This window comes from Falco peregrinus, chromosome 8 (genome assembly GCF_023634155.1).
Source record: "Falco peregrinus isolate bFalPer1 chromosome 8, bFalPer1.pri, whole genome shotgun sequence".
NCBI classification, from domain to species: Eukaryota; Metazoa; Chordata; class Aves; order Falconiformes; family Falconidae; genus Falco; species Falco peregrinus.
Genome location: NC_073728.1, coordinates 37,711,173 through 37,730,098, shown reverse-complemented (window position 1 = coordinate 37,730,098; position 18,926 = coordinate 37,711,173). Strand labels below are relative to the sequence as shown.

At 40.7% G+C, this 18,926-nt stretch overlaps 1 protein-coding gene across 1 annotated transcript in view; it reads left to right on the top strand.

The window, feature by feature from the left end:
• The window catches only part of LOC101920666 (von Willebrand factor D and EGF domain-containing protein-like), a 185,895-nt gene that overhangs the window by 102,812 nt on the left and 64,157 nt on the right, over positions 1-18,926 (top strand). Inside the window, exons 14-19 of the mRNA XM_013303196.3 lie at positions 2,094-2,198; positions 4,759-4,873; positions 8,441-8,691; positions 9,920-10,139; positions 15,897-16,034; positions 18,087-18,218. Of these exons, the coding sequence (XP_013158650.3) occupies positions 2,094-2,198; positions 4,759-4,873; positions 8,441-8,691; positions 9,920-10,139; positions 15,897-16,034; positions 18,087-18,218 (961 nt within the window). The remainder of the gene's footprint in view (positions 1-2,093; positions 2,199-4,758; positions 4,874-8,440; positions 8,692-9,919; positions 10,140-15,896; positions 16,035-18,086; positions 18,219-18,926) is intronic.

Below are 18,926 nucleotides of genomic sequence, written 5' to 3'. Positions count from 1 at the left end.
CTGATTGTCCTGACTGTCTGTCCAGAAGTGGCTCCTCCTTTCCAGATGATATATGTATGTTCAAGCAATCAAGGCACAACTCTAAGGGCATCTTTGGCTTTTAATGGCCAACCAAATTTGAAGAGAGGTTTGCTCAGCTTAGGTCTCATTGAAGTATTTGTTCCACATCACTAAGGTGACTAATGGAAAAACAATTAAAATGGCTATAAACCAACCCAATTCTAAAAAGACACCAAAATGGATGTTTATAATAGAATGTAGAAAAAAAATACAGATTAAAAAAAAAATCAAATTGGCAAGAGTTACATTTCAATCACAATGCTGACTTCAGACAGAACAATTAGTGCAATTTTATAGCTTTTTGTATTTCTCCCTGTCTACCCATTCTTCACCCATTATTAGCATTGAGACAATATTGGACGCTGTGGTAAAAGAATGAAATTAAATGCAAAGTAAATTGCATTAGGAATAATATATTCTTAATGGAAATCTAGCTGCCAATAAGCATTGCCTTTCAGTGAAGAGCAGGTCTGGAAGGGGGCTACCTGTTTTATTTTTTTCTTTTCTCAAACTGCAGGATAAGTTCTTTACATCTTTTAAAAGAGTTTTTACCTGTAGTATAACGCATAATAGTCTAATAACTCAGCTGAATATGGTGCCCAGGAAAGAACTATGTTTTTCCTTAAAGCTACACCGATGAATTTTACTGAATTTTTGGAACAATAAAAATTAGTCAAAGAAAGTGGTTTCCCTTCCACAATTTCAGATCATGAATATCCATGAATACTGTCTGTTTATCTCCTTGTGTTGGTTTCTGCAGATATAAACACTCAGCTTGCAGTGCATTTTGAGCTGAGAACCATCAAATGTGATACTGTGGGCATATCTACTGTATCAAGTTCTATGAGCTTTCCGATCATTCTTTGTGAACTTATGATAATCAGTGCTTTTTATGAAACATTATTTTTTTCTTTCTGTACTTCTAGTTATCTTTGTTCAATGTAACATACATTCTTTCTGTGAGCTGAAACAGTTTATTAATTTAGCTTCATACACTTGATCTTGTAAAAGTCCCTTGTAAAAGGACCGAGGATGTTTCAGCTTCAAGGTCACAGGAGAGATGGAGGAGGGCTTGGGGGTTGTTTTTATAGCAAGAGGACAGAGGGGTACCTGACCCATCCAAAGCAAAGGACTCGTGAGATCTACTAAACAGCAGCTTTAGTTTGACTGTAAGAAGCCAAAACCTAAAAAAACCCTGACCTGCTGGTGTTCATCAGTGTTTACAGCATGGCTTTCGGCAGGGTTTTGGGGTGTTCTTTAACATCTACACGTTTCAAGAGTCAATGTTTTCTCAAAAGCTAATCCTTTCTATACTTGTCTGGTATCTTTTCATTTCTATTGTAAAAAAATTAAAATATAAACTTACTTAACCCTTCCTTATTGTGTAAGCATTCACATACGAAAAACACCACACTAAATTAAGGCTTTCTAAATTACCTAAAGGTACAGGGAATTGTAAGCTGGGACAGACAGTGGCTGTTCTAATATAACTGCCTATGGAAATGGGACTGTTGTTCTCTGGTATTATCCACCCTAGCAGGTTTTGTTAATATTAATTTAAAATCACCTGTAAAATATGCATCTTCTTCTTTTTCTTTTTTTTCTTTTTTTTTTTTTTTTTTACCCCAAGGATTTTACTTACTGATTTGCCATTAGTACAAAAGTGGTCCTGAATTTCAGCTAAAAAAAAATCTTAATTTCACTTCACAATTCCTTGAAAGACCCCCTTGTCATACTTGCATATAGTTTGCACGATTGTATGGTAAAAAAAAACTGGGAAAAAAACCAACCTAACAGCAATCAGAAAAGTTGAATGCCAGCTAAGCCGAAAGATCTTTTGGTTATTAATGAAGAGTTTCCAGTTTGGAGCATTAAGCAATTTGTTAGCTTGCAGCACAGCCACTCACAAGTGGTTTAATTTATCTCTCTGGCAAGCATCCAGTTCAAGGGGGCAACGGTATATGCTCAAAAATGAGCAGACAGTCTCCATATGGAACATTATTACTTATAAGGATGATTTTTGTATCATTTAGATCACTAACGATGGCTTCCAGTACAGTAATTCCAGAGTGCTGACCCTGTACGACGCGGTCTGCCAGGCCTGCCAATTCCATCCAACCGGACTTTGTAAATTAAAGGTAATTTAAAGATCATAAAGGTTTAATACGGATCGTTCATCTCTTCCTTAGCCCTCTCCCTCCCTTTGATGTACTGCGCGTAATAACGGCTTTAGAAGAAGAAAATCTGTTTCATAGGTCAGCTGCACAGCCCAACACTTTTCTCTCTTTCACAATCTCTCTGTGATATTTTATTTTTTTTCGTATTTACGTGGGCTATGAATACCTGATAGAGCATGCTTTATGACGGACCTTTCTCAGACAGACGCTTCCAGAAAGGCCATGGCTGACCATATTTATGCTTTGCAGCTGTAAATGGAGTAAATAAAGCTGAGGACCCTCCCCGAAAGGCAGCTTAGCTTCACTCGCGAGGTGCCTGCTGGCAAGGGCACCGCAGCTGTGAGGTATATCATTTCTATACCCGTTTTCCGCCTTAGCAAGAGGTATACGAAGATGCCTGTTATACAGCTTTTGTCATGTGAAAACACCCTTGAGAGAACGTAAAACATTCTTGCTTACATTAAACACTGCTAAGTATGAACATATAGCACTCTGACAGCTTCAGAACTGTAATCCAAAGTCTGGTTTTGGCCACATTTTAAACTGCCAACATGCACATGCCAGGAACTGCCTGGAGAGCACCATAAGCCTCTGCTTTCCCATGGACTTATTAGTGTAACATCCCTCATCCCTTAAAAAAAACCCAACTTTCCTGGGCCTTATTTTCCACGGAGCCGTGTTAGTCAGCCTTGCTGGTTTTCACCGGGGCTTCAAAGAAAACTTTTGTTGGAGGGTGTCGGGTGGGATATTAGGATGTGCTGACCCTGCCTTCCCGCCCTGAGGCCAGTGTGAGTGCCCAGAGACCACCGGGCTGCGTTTTTATACAATGAAGATTAATCAGGTGTATCTCATCTCACCTGCCCCCCTGCTCTCTTTAATGCTAATGGAAAAACACAGCGCTCACACCGGGTACCAACACAAAAAAAAACTTCACATTTTTTTCAAATAAATCGGTAAATAGAAATGATTTTACGGGCCCATGCGGTGGGCTGCGCCGCTTCGCGGCCCCCCCCCCCGCGCTGGGCAGAGCGGGGGCACGGGGGGCTCCCGGGCCGCGGGCAGCGCTCGCCGGGTCCCGACACGGGGCCACTGCCCGCCACCCGCCCCGGGCCCGGCCCGGCGGGGCGGCCAGGAACACCCCCGGCCCCCCGGGGGGCTCGTCCCCCCCGGCCCCCGCCCCGGGAGGGCTCCTCACGGCCGCTCCCGCGCGGGGCTCCGCGGGCCCCGGGGCACGGCCCGCCCGGCCGGGGGCTGCCCGCGGGCCCGGGGGCGGCTCCGCTCCGGCGCCGGGAGCCCCCCCCGCCGCCGCCCGCCCCGGCCCGGGTGCCGCGGGGCCGCTCCGCTGCCGGGGCCTCGCTCCTCTCTCCCGTCCCGCCGGGGCGGTGCCGGCTTCTCCCGCTGTCCCCTGCCGTGCCGGGGGCTTCGGCCGCGGCCAGCGGCGGGCCCGGCTGGGAGCCGGCGGGCCCGGGCTCCGTCCCGCCCGGGGGCAGCGCCCGCAGCAGCGCCCGCAGCACCGGCCCGGTACAGCCAAACCACTTAAATTTCAGATTAAAATAATTGTGTCTGAGCCATTTCAATTAAAGCTAGTGTGGGTTTTTTTTGTCGAAGGCTTTCCTTGCTCCTACATTTTCAAAACTCACAAATACGTACGTTCCCTCCATGCGCTGGTGGTCTCCAGGGACTGTAACAATCTCTATCCTAAGATGCTTCAAGGGACTATTTGAACTCGGCTTCCAACTGCATCAGATCACGTTCTAATTACCCCTCTTATAACATTACTTCAGAATATCTAAATTGCATTCAGAAAAGGGGACAAAAAAAATGTTTCAATTAGGGGACATTTTATACCAGGCCATTTCACAATCTGTGTCCTTTTATGGATCCCATTCTGTACCATGCTATCACATCAGAAAAAACCCTCATCTTTTTCATCAGAACATCAAGCCTTTGAAAACAATGTAATAAAATCTAATTAACATCCAGATTTTAATGTTGAAGGTCTGCCACATGCTATCATGTCAGGGCAATTATGAGAGTCCTTTTTGTTTCTCTACCTTACCCATTAATCTTAAAGCAGTATTATTTAAAGTACTCACTAATATACTTTGGAAAAGAACTTTGAGAAACTAATGAAGCAGTGGGCAGAAACCGCAGGGCCAGTACCAGGGCACACATCAGCCTCTGAAAAGCGATGTGCGTTCGAGGGAAGGGAGATGGAAAAACGCCTGCTGAAAAAAAATCATATTCTGTTGCAGTCACTTATGACAAGCAATATCACATGTTTTCTAAGCTAAAACGTTCAAAGCCACAAGGATCTCAAACTGAAACTGGAAAACCTACATGTCTTGTTTTCTCCCTGTCAGGAGAAAGTACTAGCGGTTTTTTGCTACCATTTTACTGTTTCAAGAGACAAGCGAGCTTCTGCTTATTCCAGAATATTAACTGCTAATTTCTTATCTATCTCATTTCTTTTTTCCTTGCCTCAAACTTCCACCCATTTTTATCTCCCTTTTTTTGGCAGGAGAATACTTGCAATATAGATGGACTTTGCTACGGCGAAGGAGAGTCAAGCCCTACCAGTCCTTGTCTTCTCTGTGAACCTGGCATTTCTAAGTTCACCTGGTCTATTAATGAAAGTAAGACATTTTTTTCTAAGATTTAAAAACACTTCTCTGGAAATTTGTGACTCGGTCTATGAAATACTTTGCTCCTTCATTTGACTAACATGAATCCATCTTGCTTAGTGAGCATGGACTGGACAGTTTGCACTGGGAACAACTGGGTGCACCAGAAATGCAGACTGACCAGAAATAGACAGTATTCCACTGCATGCTCTGTGCATCTGGGCATGTGTCTTGTTCCGGCTGAAACCTGACAAATCTCAAATTAGAAAAACCTGAAAATGAACATTTGATATGCCAGTGCCCCACACAGTGCCCAAGTCTGTCAGCTAAAGGTGATGGACCCTAAATACCTCTCTCATCATCTTGCAGGTACCAATCTTTAAGGGACTAATTTTGGGGAAAACACTGTTTTTAAACCGCTAGTGTATATTTTTGATACCTGGAAGAACTGTTTGCTTTCCCTGAGCCAAATCCTATGAAATGCCACACAAAACACCTTGGCTTGGCAGGGAGTCTAAGTGACAGGGATCAGCCACTCATTACCTCCACTGCTGTGGAACCTAAAGGCTCCTTCTGCAGCTGTGGTGGCAGGGGTCATGGAGTGGGCTGCCTTTTGAAGCACCTCCTGAATGCTGAAGACTTAATCATAGCTTTTTCATGGCTACATCCCCAGTGTAAATTCCAGATTTCAAACAGAGCTTTTGAAATGTAATGTAAGTAAATGACAGCCATTACTTACCGCATGCTTTAGGGATAACACATGTTTCTCACAGCATTATCCTCACAGCACATCTCCCCACCTACATGAGCATATTTGAATCTGGTCAATATGATGATTATATTACTGCTTTTATGTAGATTCATGTGTTGGCTCTAGAAATAGTTTCTCTGCACTTTTAGGTTCTGTAAACACAAGCAAATTACAGAAAGGTATGTGAGTGACAGGACCAGTTTGCTTTGTTTGTTTGCAGTTTTATATTCCTTTAGGGTGACTAGGTCAGCAGGACCCTTCTGGAAGGAGAGGAAGATTGCTCTTGTCCTTGGGGAACAGCTGGGGATGCTCAGGGACAGAGGCTCCTAGAGAGTGCAAGGTATGGCAGCAGAAACGGCGAGAGCTGTATCACAGTGGCTGGAGCACATAGCTCCAGTGGAGACACTGCTGAGGAGAGCGGTGAGCAGACACGCTCTCCTCCAAGGTGACAGAAAGGCCCTTGAGAAGGACCAGAAAGGACCCAACAGTTTCCAGCAACACAAGAAGCCACAAGTAGTCTGAAAACAATTTTGGAAGCAAGAACACAATAAGAAGGGAGAGAGTTGTTCATGAGTCCTTTTAATCCCTATTCCACGATAGCCACCTTGAATTTTCTCTATTTAAAAACTTCCACCTCTAGTTATGTCCTAAAAGATCCGGCTTTTGGAATTTAAACCCCTCCATCAGGAAGAGTTGTAGGAAGATCCATCCCAAGTGTTGACCAACTAAAAATCCCATTGAATGTTACTTGGATGAGTAATTAAAATGCCTATGGGAAAGCCAGACCTGAAAAAGAGCTTGTACACCTGAAAGGAAAAACCATACCTTTTTAGGTTTGGCTATATAGGTTATATAACCTATGTATTTGGTTATATATATATATAGGGATATAGTTTAATCTAATGAGAGAAATCATCTGTGACTCCCCAACTTTGCTCCCTTTCCATCATTCCATCGTGTCAGCCACAGCAGCAACATTTCTAGGGATGAGCTGACCCCGATTGCTATATAGACAGACTCATACCATATCAATACTCATACCAAGACAGTTTGATTTTAAAATTCAGAAAATGGCTTAAAAGGGGAAAAGCGCGTTTGTTTTGGAACTTATAAAGCTAGAAGTGGTTTGGGAAATCTGAAACAGATCACTGTTCACATTTTTTTAATTATGAAATTTTAAAATACTGAAATGAAATGTTTTTTCAGACTTGTTTTCAAAATTGCAAAAAACTTTTTAAAAGTTTGCATTATTTGGGAGAGTGTAGAGAGATATATATACACACTGGATGGCAAGGAGATCTCTGGGGAATGAAACACCCCTCATCACAAACTACTTTCAGAATATCTGATTTTATGTTATTTTGTGTCTACAACTTCTCGTTACCCTCCATCCAGTTAACACCTTTGTGTTTATCTGTAAATGCATACCCAGCATCAATATTTCATTGGTTACTTTGGGCACAACTTTTATGGGCTCCATGGTTTGAGTGTCTGGGAAATAAAAGGTAAATTAATAGATGGAAGCTTTCAACTGTTATGCCAGGACAATCTGCTGGACAAGCATTTTAGAAAGCTCTTGATAGCACAGCAGCAATGAGTGGGGAGACACATTTAAATAATTGCATAATATGAGACATGTTATGGAAAGCAAAGTTTGATAAAAGGATATGCACCACAAAAAAACCCATAATGATGGCTTCCCACAAGCATAATGCAAGGACACATGCAGTCCTTATGAGAACTCATATATGGTTTATAATTTTAGAGCGTGGGTTGAAATTAATCCTCAGTATTAGAAATGTACTTTAAGTTAAACATAACTACAGCCAAATGACATTGTGAGAAGATTCCTTTAAATATCAATACATGTCAATTTGTACTGCTGGTTTAAGAGGAAAGATGGCTTGAGACTGAGGAGGCTTAGGACATGGAGACAAAATTCCTGGCCCTGCAACAGAGCTGCTGTCACCTCAGGGTACTCATCCGATCTTACTTTTCCTTGGTTACTAATTAAAAAATGCAATATTTTTCTCTACCTTGTCCTCCTTACCTATTTATATTGTAAGTATCTTCAAGTAGTGTTTGTCTTCTATTGTAAAATAGCCTTGTATATTTAGGCTTTTTTCTTCATTAAGGAAATACTGAATGTAAACAGCACCACTAGAAAAAGCAATGCCAATGGTGACATGATATGCACTACTTCACGGGGGATAGACAGTCTCAGCATCACTGACGTACTTCTGCTGGCACTGAAAAGACCTTTATTCCTCATGAAATGTGCAACTGAATTCAGACAAACTGCTCAGGCTTAATTACTACTCACGTGTAAAGACAGGAGAGTCTATTCAATGGAAGAATTACACAAAAGTCGTCGTCGTCCCCTTCCCCCTGGAGCTGCCCACCCAATTCATTTGTCATTCATAATTATAAAATTGAGTTTACTTATATTTAAATGGATAGATGACAGAGTGGTAGATAGAATGAAAATCTATCTGTAAGTATTAGAAATACAATTAAGAATTGGGGGACCAGTGGGAGGTTACAGAAGTCATGTCTGATCTCCTCCCATGTCTCAGCTAACACCAAAAGTAATCAAAGTTCAGTATAGGAGAAAAGTTCAGTATATGGCATGAAAAATAGAGGATGAAAAAGGTGTACTTTTGGGTGAAGCCATGTGCTGCCTCTAACATCTAAATCGCTTCCTCTGTCACTCTTGGGGTACATTCTGTACCTTTCCCTGAGAGCAGTCCTAGAGAGACCCACGCTGTGAAACTTTACATGGGAGAAACTGGAACTTTTGTAATCTTGGTTTCATTTTTGCTGTTTAGACAACCTGCCTCCTGTGTTCCAGGCCCCCTCCAGCCAGCTGCTGACATTTATTGGTGAGAATTTTGTTTACCAGTTAATAGCAGTGGATCCCGAAGGGTCAGCTGTGCTCTTCGTCTTAGAGTCTGGGCCACAGGATGCCAGGCTCTCTCCTGCTGGCCTTCTTATCTGGAAAGTTGATTCAGAAGAAATGCAGACCTTTGAATTCACTGTGTCAGATGAATGCAATGCACAGAGCAGATACTCTATTGAGGTAAGGAAATGAACACTTTAAAAGAAAAAAACAAAACAAACCTGTTTATCATGCCATTGCTTTGGTGCAATTGTCATTATAGCTAATAATTTGTTTCTGTCTTGAAAACGAAGACTTCAGCTATTTCCTCATAAGTGTATATTATCCAGCACAGCAATAATGATCATTAATGGATTAAATATCTCTGAGACCATAGAAACTATATATACAAGGAACAAGAGAGAGTGTTATTGATTTCAAAGAACACTCTTGCAGAGCCTTTTAATGGTTCATTAATCTGCTTTAAAATTCACATTCTGCATTTGGATTGCAGAAAAAAAGCATATAACATAAAAGACCAAGTTTTAGCTATAAAAGGGAGATTATAACTCATTCTCAATGATATTTTTAGCGGATGTCTTGCTCTTATGTCATTACTCCACACTTTAAGTTTCTTGGCAGAGCTGGTGCATTGCTTTGTCTTTATTGTATAGCCTAACATTAATCCTGGGATAGGACGAGCTAATAAAGTGGGATGCAGACTCCTGACATAAGAACAGTTTTGTAAGGAAAGACTGTCATTCCTAAAGATCCCTATTTTAACTCATTCAAACCACTATCATAAAAAATATCAATTTGCTGAACCCACAAGCAAAGGGGAAACTAGAGTCTAAATACAGTTTTAATGGAAACATTTCAAACCAGACCTATGTTTAACTAGGTGAGATAATACAGAGGTTTGAATCTGTCGGAATGCTGTTCTTGTATGCAGGTGAAATACAAGTAGGGACCTCTCTTCCCTGAAGAGAGAGACCAGCAAAGGAATGCCACAGTCATGTTCCTGCCTGGGAGCTGTTTGTTGTGTGAAGCTGTAAGGAAAGCAGGCAGGCAAAGAGAAAAGATTTTTCATTTCTTCTTTGAAGAATAAGGAACAAATTTTGCCCTTAGATACTATGTAAAAACTGCTGTTATAGAAAACAGGATTTATTTTTTTCTGGTAAGAAGTTAGAATGCGCCCCTAAATGATGAAGAGAAATATCCCTTTAAAGTCAAGCTTTCAGTCAAATAAATAAGTATGCTGAATGTGAGACCATCTATCTAGACAAAGGAGAATGGTTAGAAAAAAATAACCATAAATAAGATAACATGTTTGCACTGCAAATCTGTCCCTTCCTAAAGGGTAACAATATACCTCTCAGGTGTGATTATTTGGAGGAATCTTATCATGACTCCCTTTTGCTTTCCTCAGGTTGGAGTGAAGCCCTGCAGCTGCCTCAATGGTGGAACATGTGTTACTAATATTAAATTCCCTCCAGGCCTTGGTGAATACCTGTGCTTATGTCCAAATGGATTTGATGGGGAATTTTGCCAGGAAGATATTAATGACTGCAAATCCAACCCCTGTGGCAGTGGAACATGCGTGGACAGTGTGGATAGCTACTTTTGTAAATGTCCCCCTGGCTTGGGAGGTAACACCTCACTGTTTCCATCTCTGATTTAACTGAAGATATGTTGTGCAACAGGATTTTTTGAGTCCAGCATGACCACAAGCATCTGTCAAGACATAAGCCTCCTCTTCTGCTCCCATGGCTCAGCTTTAGACAGATAGAAAATGTGCAAACCCAGCTATCTAATTATCCATGATCAAGGAAGGAAAAATGACCTAAGGCTCTGTGGTCCTGAAACATCACTCAGGGAGGGCTGATCTCCTCCCTGATCTCAGTTTCCACCTCCTTATTTCTCATGGATCTGTCCATCCATGAGATGAGTGAGGAGAAGACTGAGTGAAAGAGAGAATAGGCAAAGATCCACCACCCTTTTGCACTCCACAGAATTTGACTAAATCAAGCCAACATAAGAACTGGGAATGAATGATTCTTCTATGTCTGGGAAGGAGAAGTAGATATGAAAAACATGCAAAAACAGATTGTCCTTTAGTCCCACTTGAAACTTCACTAAATTTAAACATTAGAAGACCACAAGTGTATCTGGTTGTCAGGCATGGTGGTAGAACAAAATCTAACCTTTCAAACTGTTCAGGGCTGGCCAAAATATGATTTTAAAAGATGAAAGGAAGATGAATGATCACATCACCAAAAAAAGATTCTGTTAGTAAAGCAGAATGAAAAGCACAAATAGGAGGAGTTGGAGAACAAAATGCAATGATGCCAGAGGTGAATGCAAGACACATGATGCAAACAGGAATGGAGTAAAGACCTGAAGTGTGAGGAGAACGAGAAGCACCTAATACGTAACATGGATCAGGAGAGAACATGTGTGTACCTATCAAGCAATTTACAGTCAGCTTCACTGCACTCAGGATGTCTGTGAATGATTCACACACATGAAAAAGCACTTGTGACAGCACAGGACGATGACGGCCCCATGCTCTGCAGACTGGAAACAGCAGAGGCAGCTGTTAGACTCTCTGCCCCATTTAGTTGCTGGAGTTTGGCTGAGCCAAGTCACTGTTGAGTCTCATAGAGCGCCCACCACCTCCTCCAAGCTGGGACCCACACCCCAGCTGCTCATAACACCACTCGCTTCCAACATAACAGATTTTCACATTGGCCTAAACTCACCTTCTCCTGGAGTTGCACAGACGTTGTCTTTTCATTTCCAGTTTAGATCGTCAGGAGGTACGAGGCAGATCTGAACATGCAGGACTTGAACAGGATTTCTAAACCTGTCACTTGCTTTGCTTTGCAAAGGTGCAGTTAAAACAACCCCCTCTCAGCCAGGCTGCTGTGTAGTCAATAGGAAAGTAAAGACATTGCATTACTGTCTGTTCTTGTCAGAGTCAAGTTAGCCTCCCGCAAGTGAAATGTGCTAACTGAATCTGTGTTAGAGCACCTCTTGGACCAGAACCGTTTCAAAAGCAGACTAAGAAAAAAACACCTTAGGCTGAGCTCAGATTTCAGTCACTGAACCCATCCCAAACACTACTCTGTTCACATACAGAAGCATGAATGAATTCATGAGACCCATAATGTTGGCTGCTGTGCTGTGCTATAGGTTTGAAAAATGTAGAAGTAACATCAAATGCACATAATTATTACTGTTTAGTGTATATATGTAGAAGAAACTAAATTTTATACAAGAGCAATGAACAGTTTTTACACAAAGGGCTCATGCAGGCAGCAAGGTACCCTTTCTGCCTCTCATCAGTTCGTGAAACCTTCTTTGCTTTGGTCATGTGGGACTGCAAGTCCAGATTTCTTTAACTATAAAATTCCAGCAGAAATGCTAAAAATTATTCAGATGTGGAAGTTCAGAAAAATGGCCTAAAAGATCTGTGACAGTATCGACGCCAGGTAATGCAACCAAATAGATAAAACCTGCTGCTGTCCAAAGTGTCTGTGCCACTGGGACTCTACCGATGCAAGAACGCACAAGCCTAAGTATGGAGAATAAAGTTAGAAAAGGAAAGTTTGATCAAAATATAAAAAATCCCCAAACCAAACAATCATACACAGAATGTCTTGAATCCCCCTGGAAATAACATTCCTATGAGCACAGGGAAATTTGCGAACCTTTTAGGCTGTGTTGGGGTAAACACTGGAGATCTACAATGAGAATAAGTATTTATTGCCTGTAAGGAGATGGAGTCAATGAATAAAAAACAATATAATTCTATGAGTTAATAACTTCAGTAGATCTGCTCCTGTTGTTTGATCTTCACCAGTTTCACACTGCTGTCCTCACTTTACGGGCTATTGCACATGGAGTGAAATCAAGCTCTATTATTCCATATAAAATAGACTACCATAATTACAACACATTGTTTATAAATTCACGTGGAGCATATTCTGAAATGTGTCCCTCATTCTTACACAAACACTAAAGAATTCAATATCTACCACTGAAAACAACGCACTTAAAGGCAACATACAGCTGACTATAGAGACAAGGGCACAGGACACCTTGATGGCCGGGAAACACCAGGTAGACCGAACCCTTAATTCTTGCCAACTTAAATAAAAGTGCACGGGTTCTGCTGTTTTTCCCTAGCCCAAAATGCTAAACACAAACAACAGAAAAAAAAAGATATGGTTGAGTGAAAGAGGAATACATCTCAAAGTTTTAATAGCAGGTGAAAAATTATAAGCAAGTGGAGCTGAAAGCCAGCTGGGAAGTAGATGATTTTACTTCAGGGCAGGTTCTGTGACAACAATAAAAGCTCATCCTTGATGGTGTGTTTATGCCTCAATTCCCCAGAAAACCATCAATAATCTAATGAGAAGGCAACACTATACTGCTCAACGACAGCACCACTTCACCATCAAATCTTTACAAATTATAGTGAACAGGTAGTGGAAACGAAAAAATTAACTCTTTTGAGAGCTTCCCAACACCACGGCAAAAGAAGCAGCAGCACAGGGAACACTGTGCTGGCAAGCGGTACCCAGTCAGCTGCACCGGTGTATCTCAGGCAATGTAAGGGTACGATGCAGGAACAGGAGCAAGGCAGGGAGAGAACCCACTGGAAAACCAGGGAGAAGGATGACTCCAGAATTATTACTACTTTGCATTTCTGCAGAGACTTATAAGCATTTATCTCATCGAGTGTTCAAAGCTCATTCAGTTTTCTTTGACATTGTTAACAAGATAACAAGAATTCCTGTTGTTTCTTCGTTTGGCCACTGAAAGCAAGAACATCACCCATCTGAGAACCCAGCTCCTTGAAAACTTGATCTCAATCACAAGACCATTCTTTCTTTCCCCTAATGCCAGCGATTAATATAAAACTGGGGGGTGGATAGGAATATGAAATTAATTTCATCTTACTTTTCAGGAAACTGAAGAAACCCCCAAGATTTGTTCATGGTTTGTAACAACTCTAGAGTCCCTGGAGGAGACTGCCTGTGCCTTGCAGTCAGCTTAACATGAGCACAGGCAAAAAGTCTTTCTCTGCATCTGCAGGTGGTCAGCTGCTCTCAAGGCATAAAAGGACTTTATCTTCTCAGGCAATTTCCCATGCAGGGATGGAGAAATAGAGCTGGCACAGAAACAGGTGTTTCAACATTGCAACCTGAAGATTTTTTATTCCTATTACGTTTATTTGTACCGTAGCAGCACCAAGAGAATGAGACTCCCTTGTGCTGCAGTGCACCGGAGGTCGTGCAAACACAACCACTGACACTTCTCGGTGCAGACAGTTTTCTGTCCGTTGCTGCTGCTGCTTCAGCAACCTTCAGCCAAGTTTCAGACTTCGTAAACATTTGTCCTTGGACTCAGCTAGGTTAGCATTATGCCCAAATTGATCAGATACTATTTAAAATCAAATTTCTCTGAGGGAAAAAAAGTGCTTGCATAGTTCCACCTTTATGCTAAAAACCAATTAAATGACTGAATTTTAAAATTTAGCTTGTTACTTATGTTGTTTTTTCTGATTCTCTTGTCTTTGAGATGTTAAAGCCAGCCCCTTGCAGCAAAAATAGAGCATGTAGAAGGGAGGAGAGGGGACTGAGATAAGAGGGTCTGTTGTTACTGAAACTGGGAACCTCGTTCCTGCTTTAACTGTCTATGGTATCATGTTTAGTCTTTATATGATACTTAGAGAAAGAAAGTAATTACTAATCTAATCAGAGGGTAACTCATTCAATATTTTCCGTGATGTGATGTCTAATAATTTCCCAATGCATCATCAGAAAACAATATGAGAGAAAAGCAGCCTGATGCTAAGAATGTGCTAATTGAATTATATAAAAGAAATAGTAATCCAAAATGTAACAAGGGAGGAAGAAAAGTATGTTAAGCGCCGCAATGCTATGTGATGTCCAGCTTAAATGAAAGAAGGAAGAAGCATGCGAAACCAGAACAATTTAGCTTAAGATGGCACCAGAAAAGGCATATGGCTTTCGTGCTGCTGTTCTTTTTTTCCCACAAGACAAAGCACACATGAGAAGGTGATGTCACTAGCTTTTTTAGGCAGCTCAATCAATACAGACTTCAATTTCAGATTTTAACATGGAGATGCTATTTTAACTTGAAAGGAGTAGTAGAAGCTATCTGAAATGCTGAAGTGATGAGAGATTATGTTGTAGGAGATGAATAATAATGCTCTGTTTTCATGATCCTGTAATTCATTCCACTATGACAAATTTCTTTTTTTGAAGAAAAAAAATATTATTTTACTTTTAGATCTTCTTTCATAATAAAGCTGGATATCTGATATAGAGCAAACCTTTCCGTACCTCGTCATTTGTCTTGAAGCAGGTACCTGGACTCTCCAGGAGATGTCCCAGTCTCCTTGGGTATTCCTACAAGGAGCAAAGGGCATCCCTTAATAGAAGTGATACGGGCTAGTTTCCAGCCTGCTGTCAGGGCTGTGGATTCTGGTAACCAGCAACAGCCAAGCAAGTTTTCCAAAGTGCACAGAGACAGCAGCATGCATACCTGAAACCTGAGGGAGTTTTTAACAACATAATATGTGATTACTCTGCATCATTTGCTGTTCAGGCAGTAATTTTAACTTTTGGGTCACCTTCCCCTATAGGTGAAGTCCTATTATTATTAATTATTAAATCATCCAGAGTTGTGAATCTGCGTATCAATTGCTTCAAAGGTCTTTTGAAAACCCTATTTCCAAAATCAGCAAGAGTCAGGACACATTGTTTTGGGTTCAGAGCCTCGAGCAGCTTACCTTCTGTATACCCGCGCTGTGGCTCAGAGATGTTTTCAGAATGTTTCTTCAAATTTCAATTTTAAATAGAAAAAAAATGGGTTTTAAAAAAATCTGATAATTTGATAAGGTTTCCTTTCAGCCAGACTCTGTCAGGCTGGTTCACAATAAGCCATTAGTGATGTGAGGTTCACACAGAAATGAAAACCACAATAGGTCAGTACATGGCTTTCCATGTCCTAAAGCCAAAATGGTGACTTTCAGTGGCTTCTTCAGTATATGGTAAAGATCTCCCATAAACAAGACAACAAAACCAGCAGCAGAAGTGTGAAATGCAGGGGAAATAATTTATTTAACATGCACAGTTTTCTATGAGCAGTAGTCTCAAGTTCAGCACTTCTGGTGCCAATAACAACAGTAATAAACAGTGCGATAAAAGCAGGTTTAAGTGAGACAGTGGGGAATTTGGCTCTAACATGAGTGACATACCCTGTAATGAGTTTACAGCTGAGAAGTAAGCCTTAGCCTGCTTCAGCATTTGAGCTGAGGAATAAACAGGGAATCTTTCCTGATTATTAACCTCCCCTTTGTTTTGCCACAGGGCTTACTTGTCAGGAAGACAGGAATGAATGTGAAGACAGTCTTTGTTTTCCTGGAGTGTCTTGTATGAATACCTTTGGATCATATGCATGTGGAATTTGCCCCAGTGGGATGGAGGGAAATGGTAAAACTTGCAAATGTAAGTGTTTTGCATGATTTATTTTAATGATGGGGAGAAAAATGGGTTCCATTCTACTAATATTATCCTTAATTGAGTGCTTTGCCACTTGCTCAGTACAGACCTTGAAATACACAAAGCAGACTATTGTCGTGTTATATTAATATGGATAATTGCAAATTGGTCTCTGCTATTTTTCACTGCAGTTTAGTTTCATTTTGGTTTAGAATGAACACTGTTGCACACAAAAAAGTGTTTTTCAGATGCCAGCTAGATAATTTGCCAAGGATGTTCTCCATAATCTCCGCTGTTGCACTCCTAAATATACCGCTCACTAACACATACTTGGGGAGCACCCCCAGGATGACTGTTGTTTTGGATGAATGCTGTGCAAGGAGGATGTTGAGTAAAAGGAAGAAAGTCCATGTGCAAATCCTTCACATCCTTTCACCTCCGTTTCAAAGGTGTGCTTTCATTAGAGAACACAGTCCACAGCTGCTGAGCTTGTACTTGGTGTAAAGTCAGCCACACATCACAGCTACTGAAGGAAATGACCAAGAATGATTTTACACCTGCTCAGTGTTTGGTTTTGGGGCAACAGACTCTTTAGTAGGGAGGCTACAGTGACTGTACTCTGTTGAGACCTTCCCAGCGCATGGAATGCGATCTGCTCACAATCTGTTTCAGTCATATATACATAATTTTCTTCCAAAACCAACATTCCATTGGCCAGAAGGAGAGAAATCAACACTTGAAGTGTTTTGCATTTGTTTGCTTGTTTGCCTGTTGGTGTTTCCAAGGAAATTTGAAAAGCAAAAATACAGATATTAACTGTGCCGTATATTAACTTTTCCTCATATGGACTACCAAAAGGAAAAAAAAAATTACCTGATGCAAAAAGACTCAGCTGTAACTGCAGGATCCTGGCACCGGCAGGACTGCCTTTGCCAGATTTACCAAATATCCCTTCAATCATATTGCCAAATGTCTGAACAGAATGTTTTCTTTTCTGTATTATTTGGCCACATTGGTCATTTCAAAGCGATTTTGCGTCTGTTTCACTAATGCATATTTTCATAGCTGATTTAACCAATGAAAGAAGGCTATATAAAATAATAACCTTTTTAAAAATATATCAGAAAAGTATTTTCTTCCTTTGCATTTTTTTAATTACAGAAAGATTTCTCTATTTCAAAAATGGACATTTACTAGAAGGAATAAACCTGGGGGCTTCCTTGTCCACCCAAAATAGGACAGAAACCATTCTTTGTGGTTCTGATATACAAACTTAATGTACCTACTCATACTTCCCCTGCTTAAGCAAGTATAAAAGCTTCTGGGAGGAAGGAGGAGAAAACTAACTTTATAGCTTGTAGAGCGGGCTATAGCTCATTGCATTGTTTAATATATAAAAAGAGTCATAGTCTCAGGCTTTATTAAGAGTAGAGAATATCCTAGGCAACAGTTGTTTAACTTGAACATTATCCACATAGACTTTACAACCCCTAATTCATTCAAGAAATTATCTTAAAATTATGAAGAAATCACTATTTTTAGAGTCTCCACCAATCAGTTTTCCTTTTTACATCTATGTATACTTTGTACAGATATTTTGACACGTACAAAGTTTGCAGCTGAACTAACCAAAGCCAACAAATACGCAAACATAGTTTCAGACAGAAGCTTTCAAGAAGAGGCAGGAATCAGACAGAGCACAGGTCCCAGTGTGTGGCATAGCATCCTCATCCAAGTAACGATGCTGTCTCATACATGGGAACCTGAGGCCTTCTTAGTGCCCTTAGCTCAATAAAAGATCACTGTGCATATTAAATAAGTCTCCCAGATTAGCAAAGTTCAGTGAGTTTGGGCATAACAATTTTTTCTATATTTGTGTTGAAGCTTTACTGTGTGTCAGCAACTGACTCACCTGATCTGCCTCTATTTGCTTGATGGTTGTCTTCCAGAATAAACTTCAGTCAGGTTATGTGATTTGCTGTTACTGTTGCTTTTTATCATCAACCACAGCTAAGTTCTAACACCTTGTTTCCTTGTCTCCATGCTTTCTTTTCACAGCCGTGCTTGCTGCTGACATTACAAAAGCATTTAAACAAGATTTGAACATGACCAAGGTTAAGCAGCCACTGCAAACCTTAGAGGCAAAGGATTCTGCCGTAATTAAGAATTCTACCATAAGTGATAGACATGGTAGGTATACAAGGATATGAAATCTTTTTTCATTTGCTGCAGTTTATATATTCAGATATTGAACATTATACTGTCTTAACAGTAAACATGAACTAGCCATTTATAATAATACATGTTAGAAAGATAAACCTAACCCCCCCTTAATTACATCAGACAGCGGATTGCTGCTAAACAATTTTACATGGAAGGGAGACATTACAGCAATAACAGTCAGAGTGGTCAGGCTTAACTAGAAATTGCATCGCTTATGAGGTAGAACAAAATCACTCCAGATCTTAGTGATCAATGGAAAGCAAAGTAGGAATGACAGCTTATGCCAGTTTACCATAGCCAGGTGATGCTGACATTTTATTTCAGTATTTGATGGACAGTCACTGAATTAAGACTGAGTTTTGAGCATAAGTGAAAACCAACTCCTGAAGTGTGAACTTGACCATGGCAGTTGCTTTTCCTGGAGGGGAACACTACAGCACTCTAACATGGGTGTGCACATGCCTGATGGATGTGTTGGTCCTGTTCTAATGAGTGTTGCACATTTAAATGATTTTCTAGTGAAAGCCGGGAGCAGAGAAATTGTGACTGAACACATCTGTTGTGTAAAGACGTACATAAAAGAAAATATGTAAAAGAAAATATTTTTTTTTCTCACTCTTTTTTATATCTGTACCAGGCCAGCCAACACCTAACCAGAACTTGCCTCTTACAGGT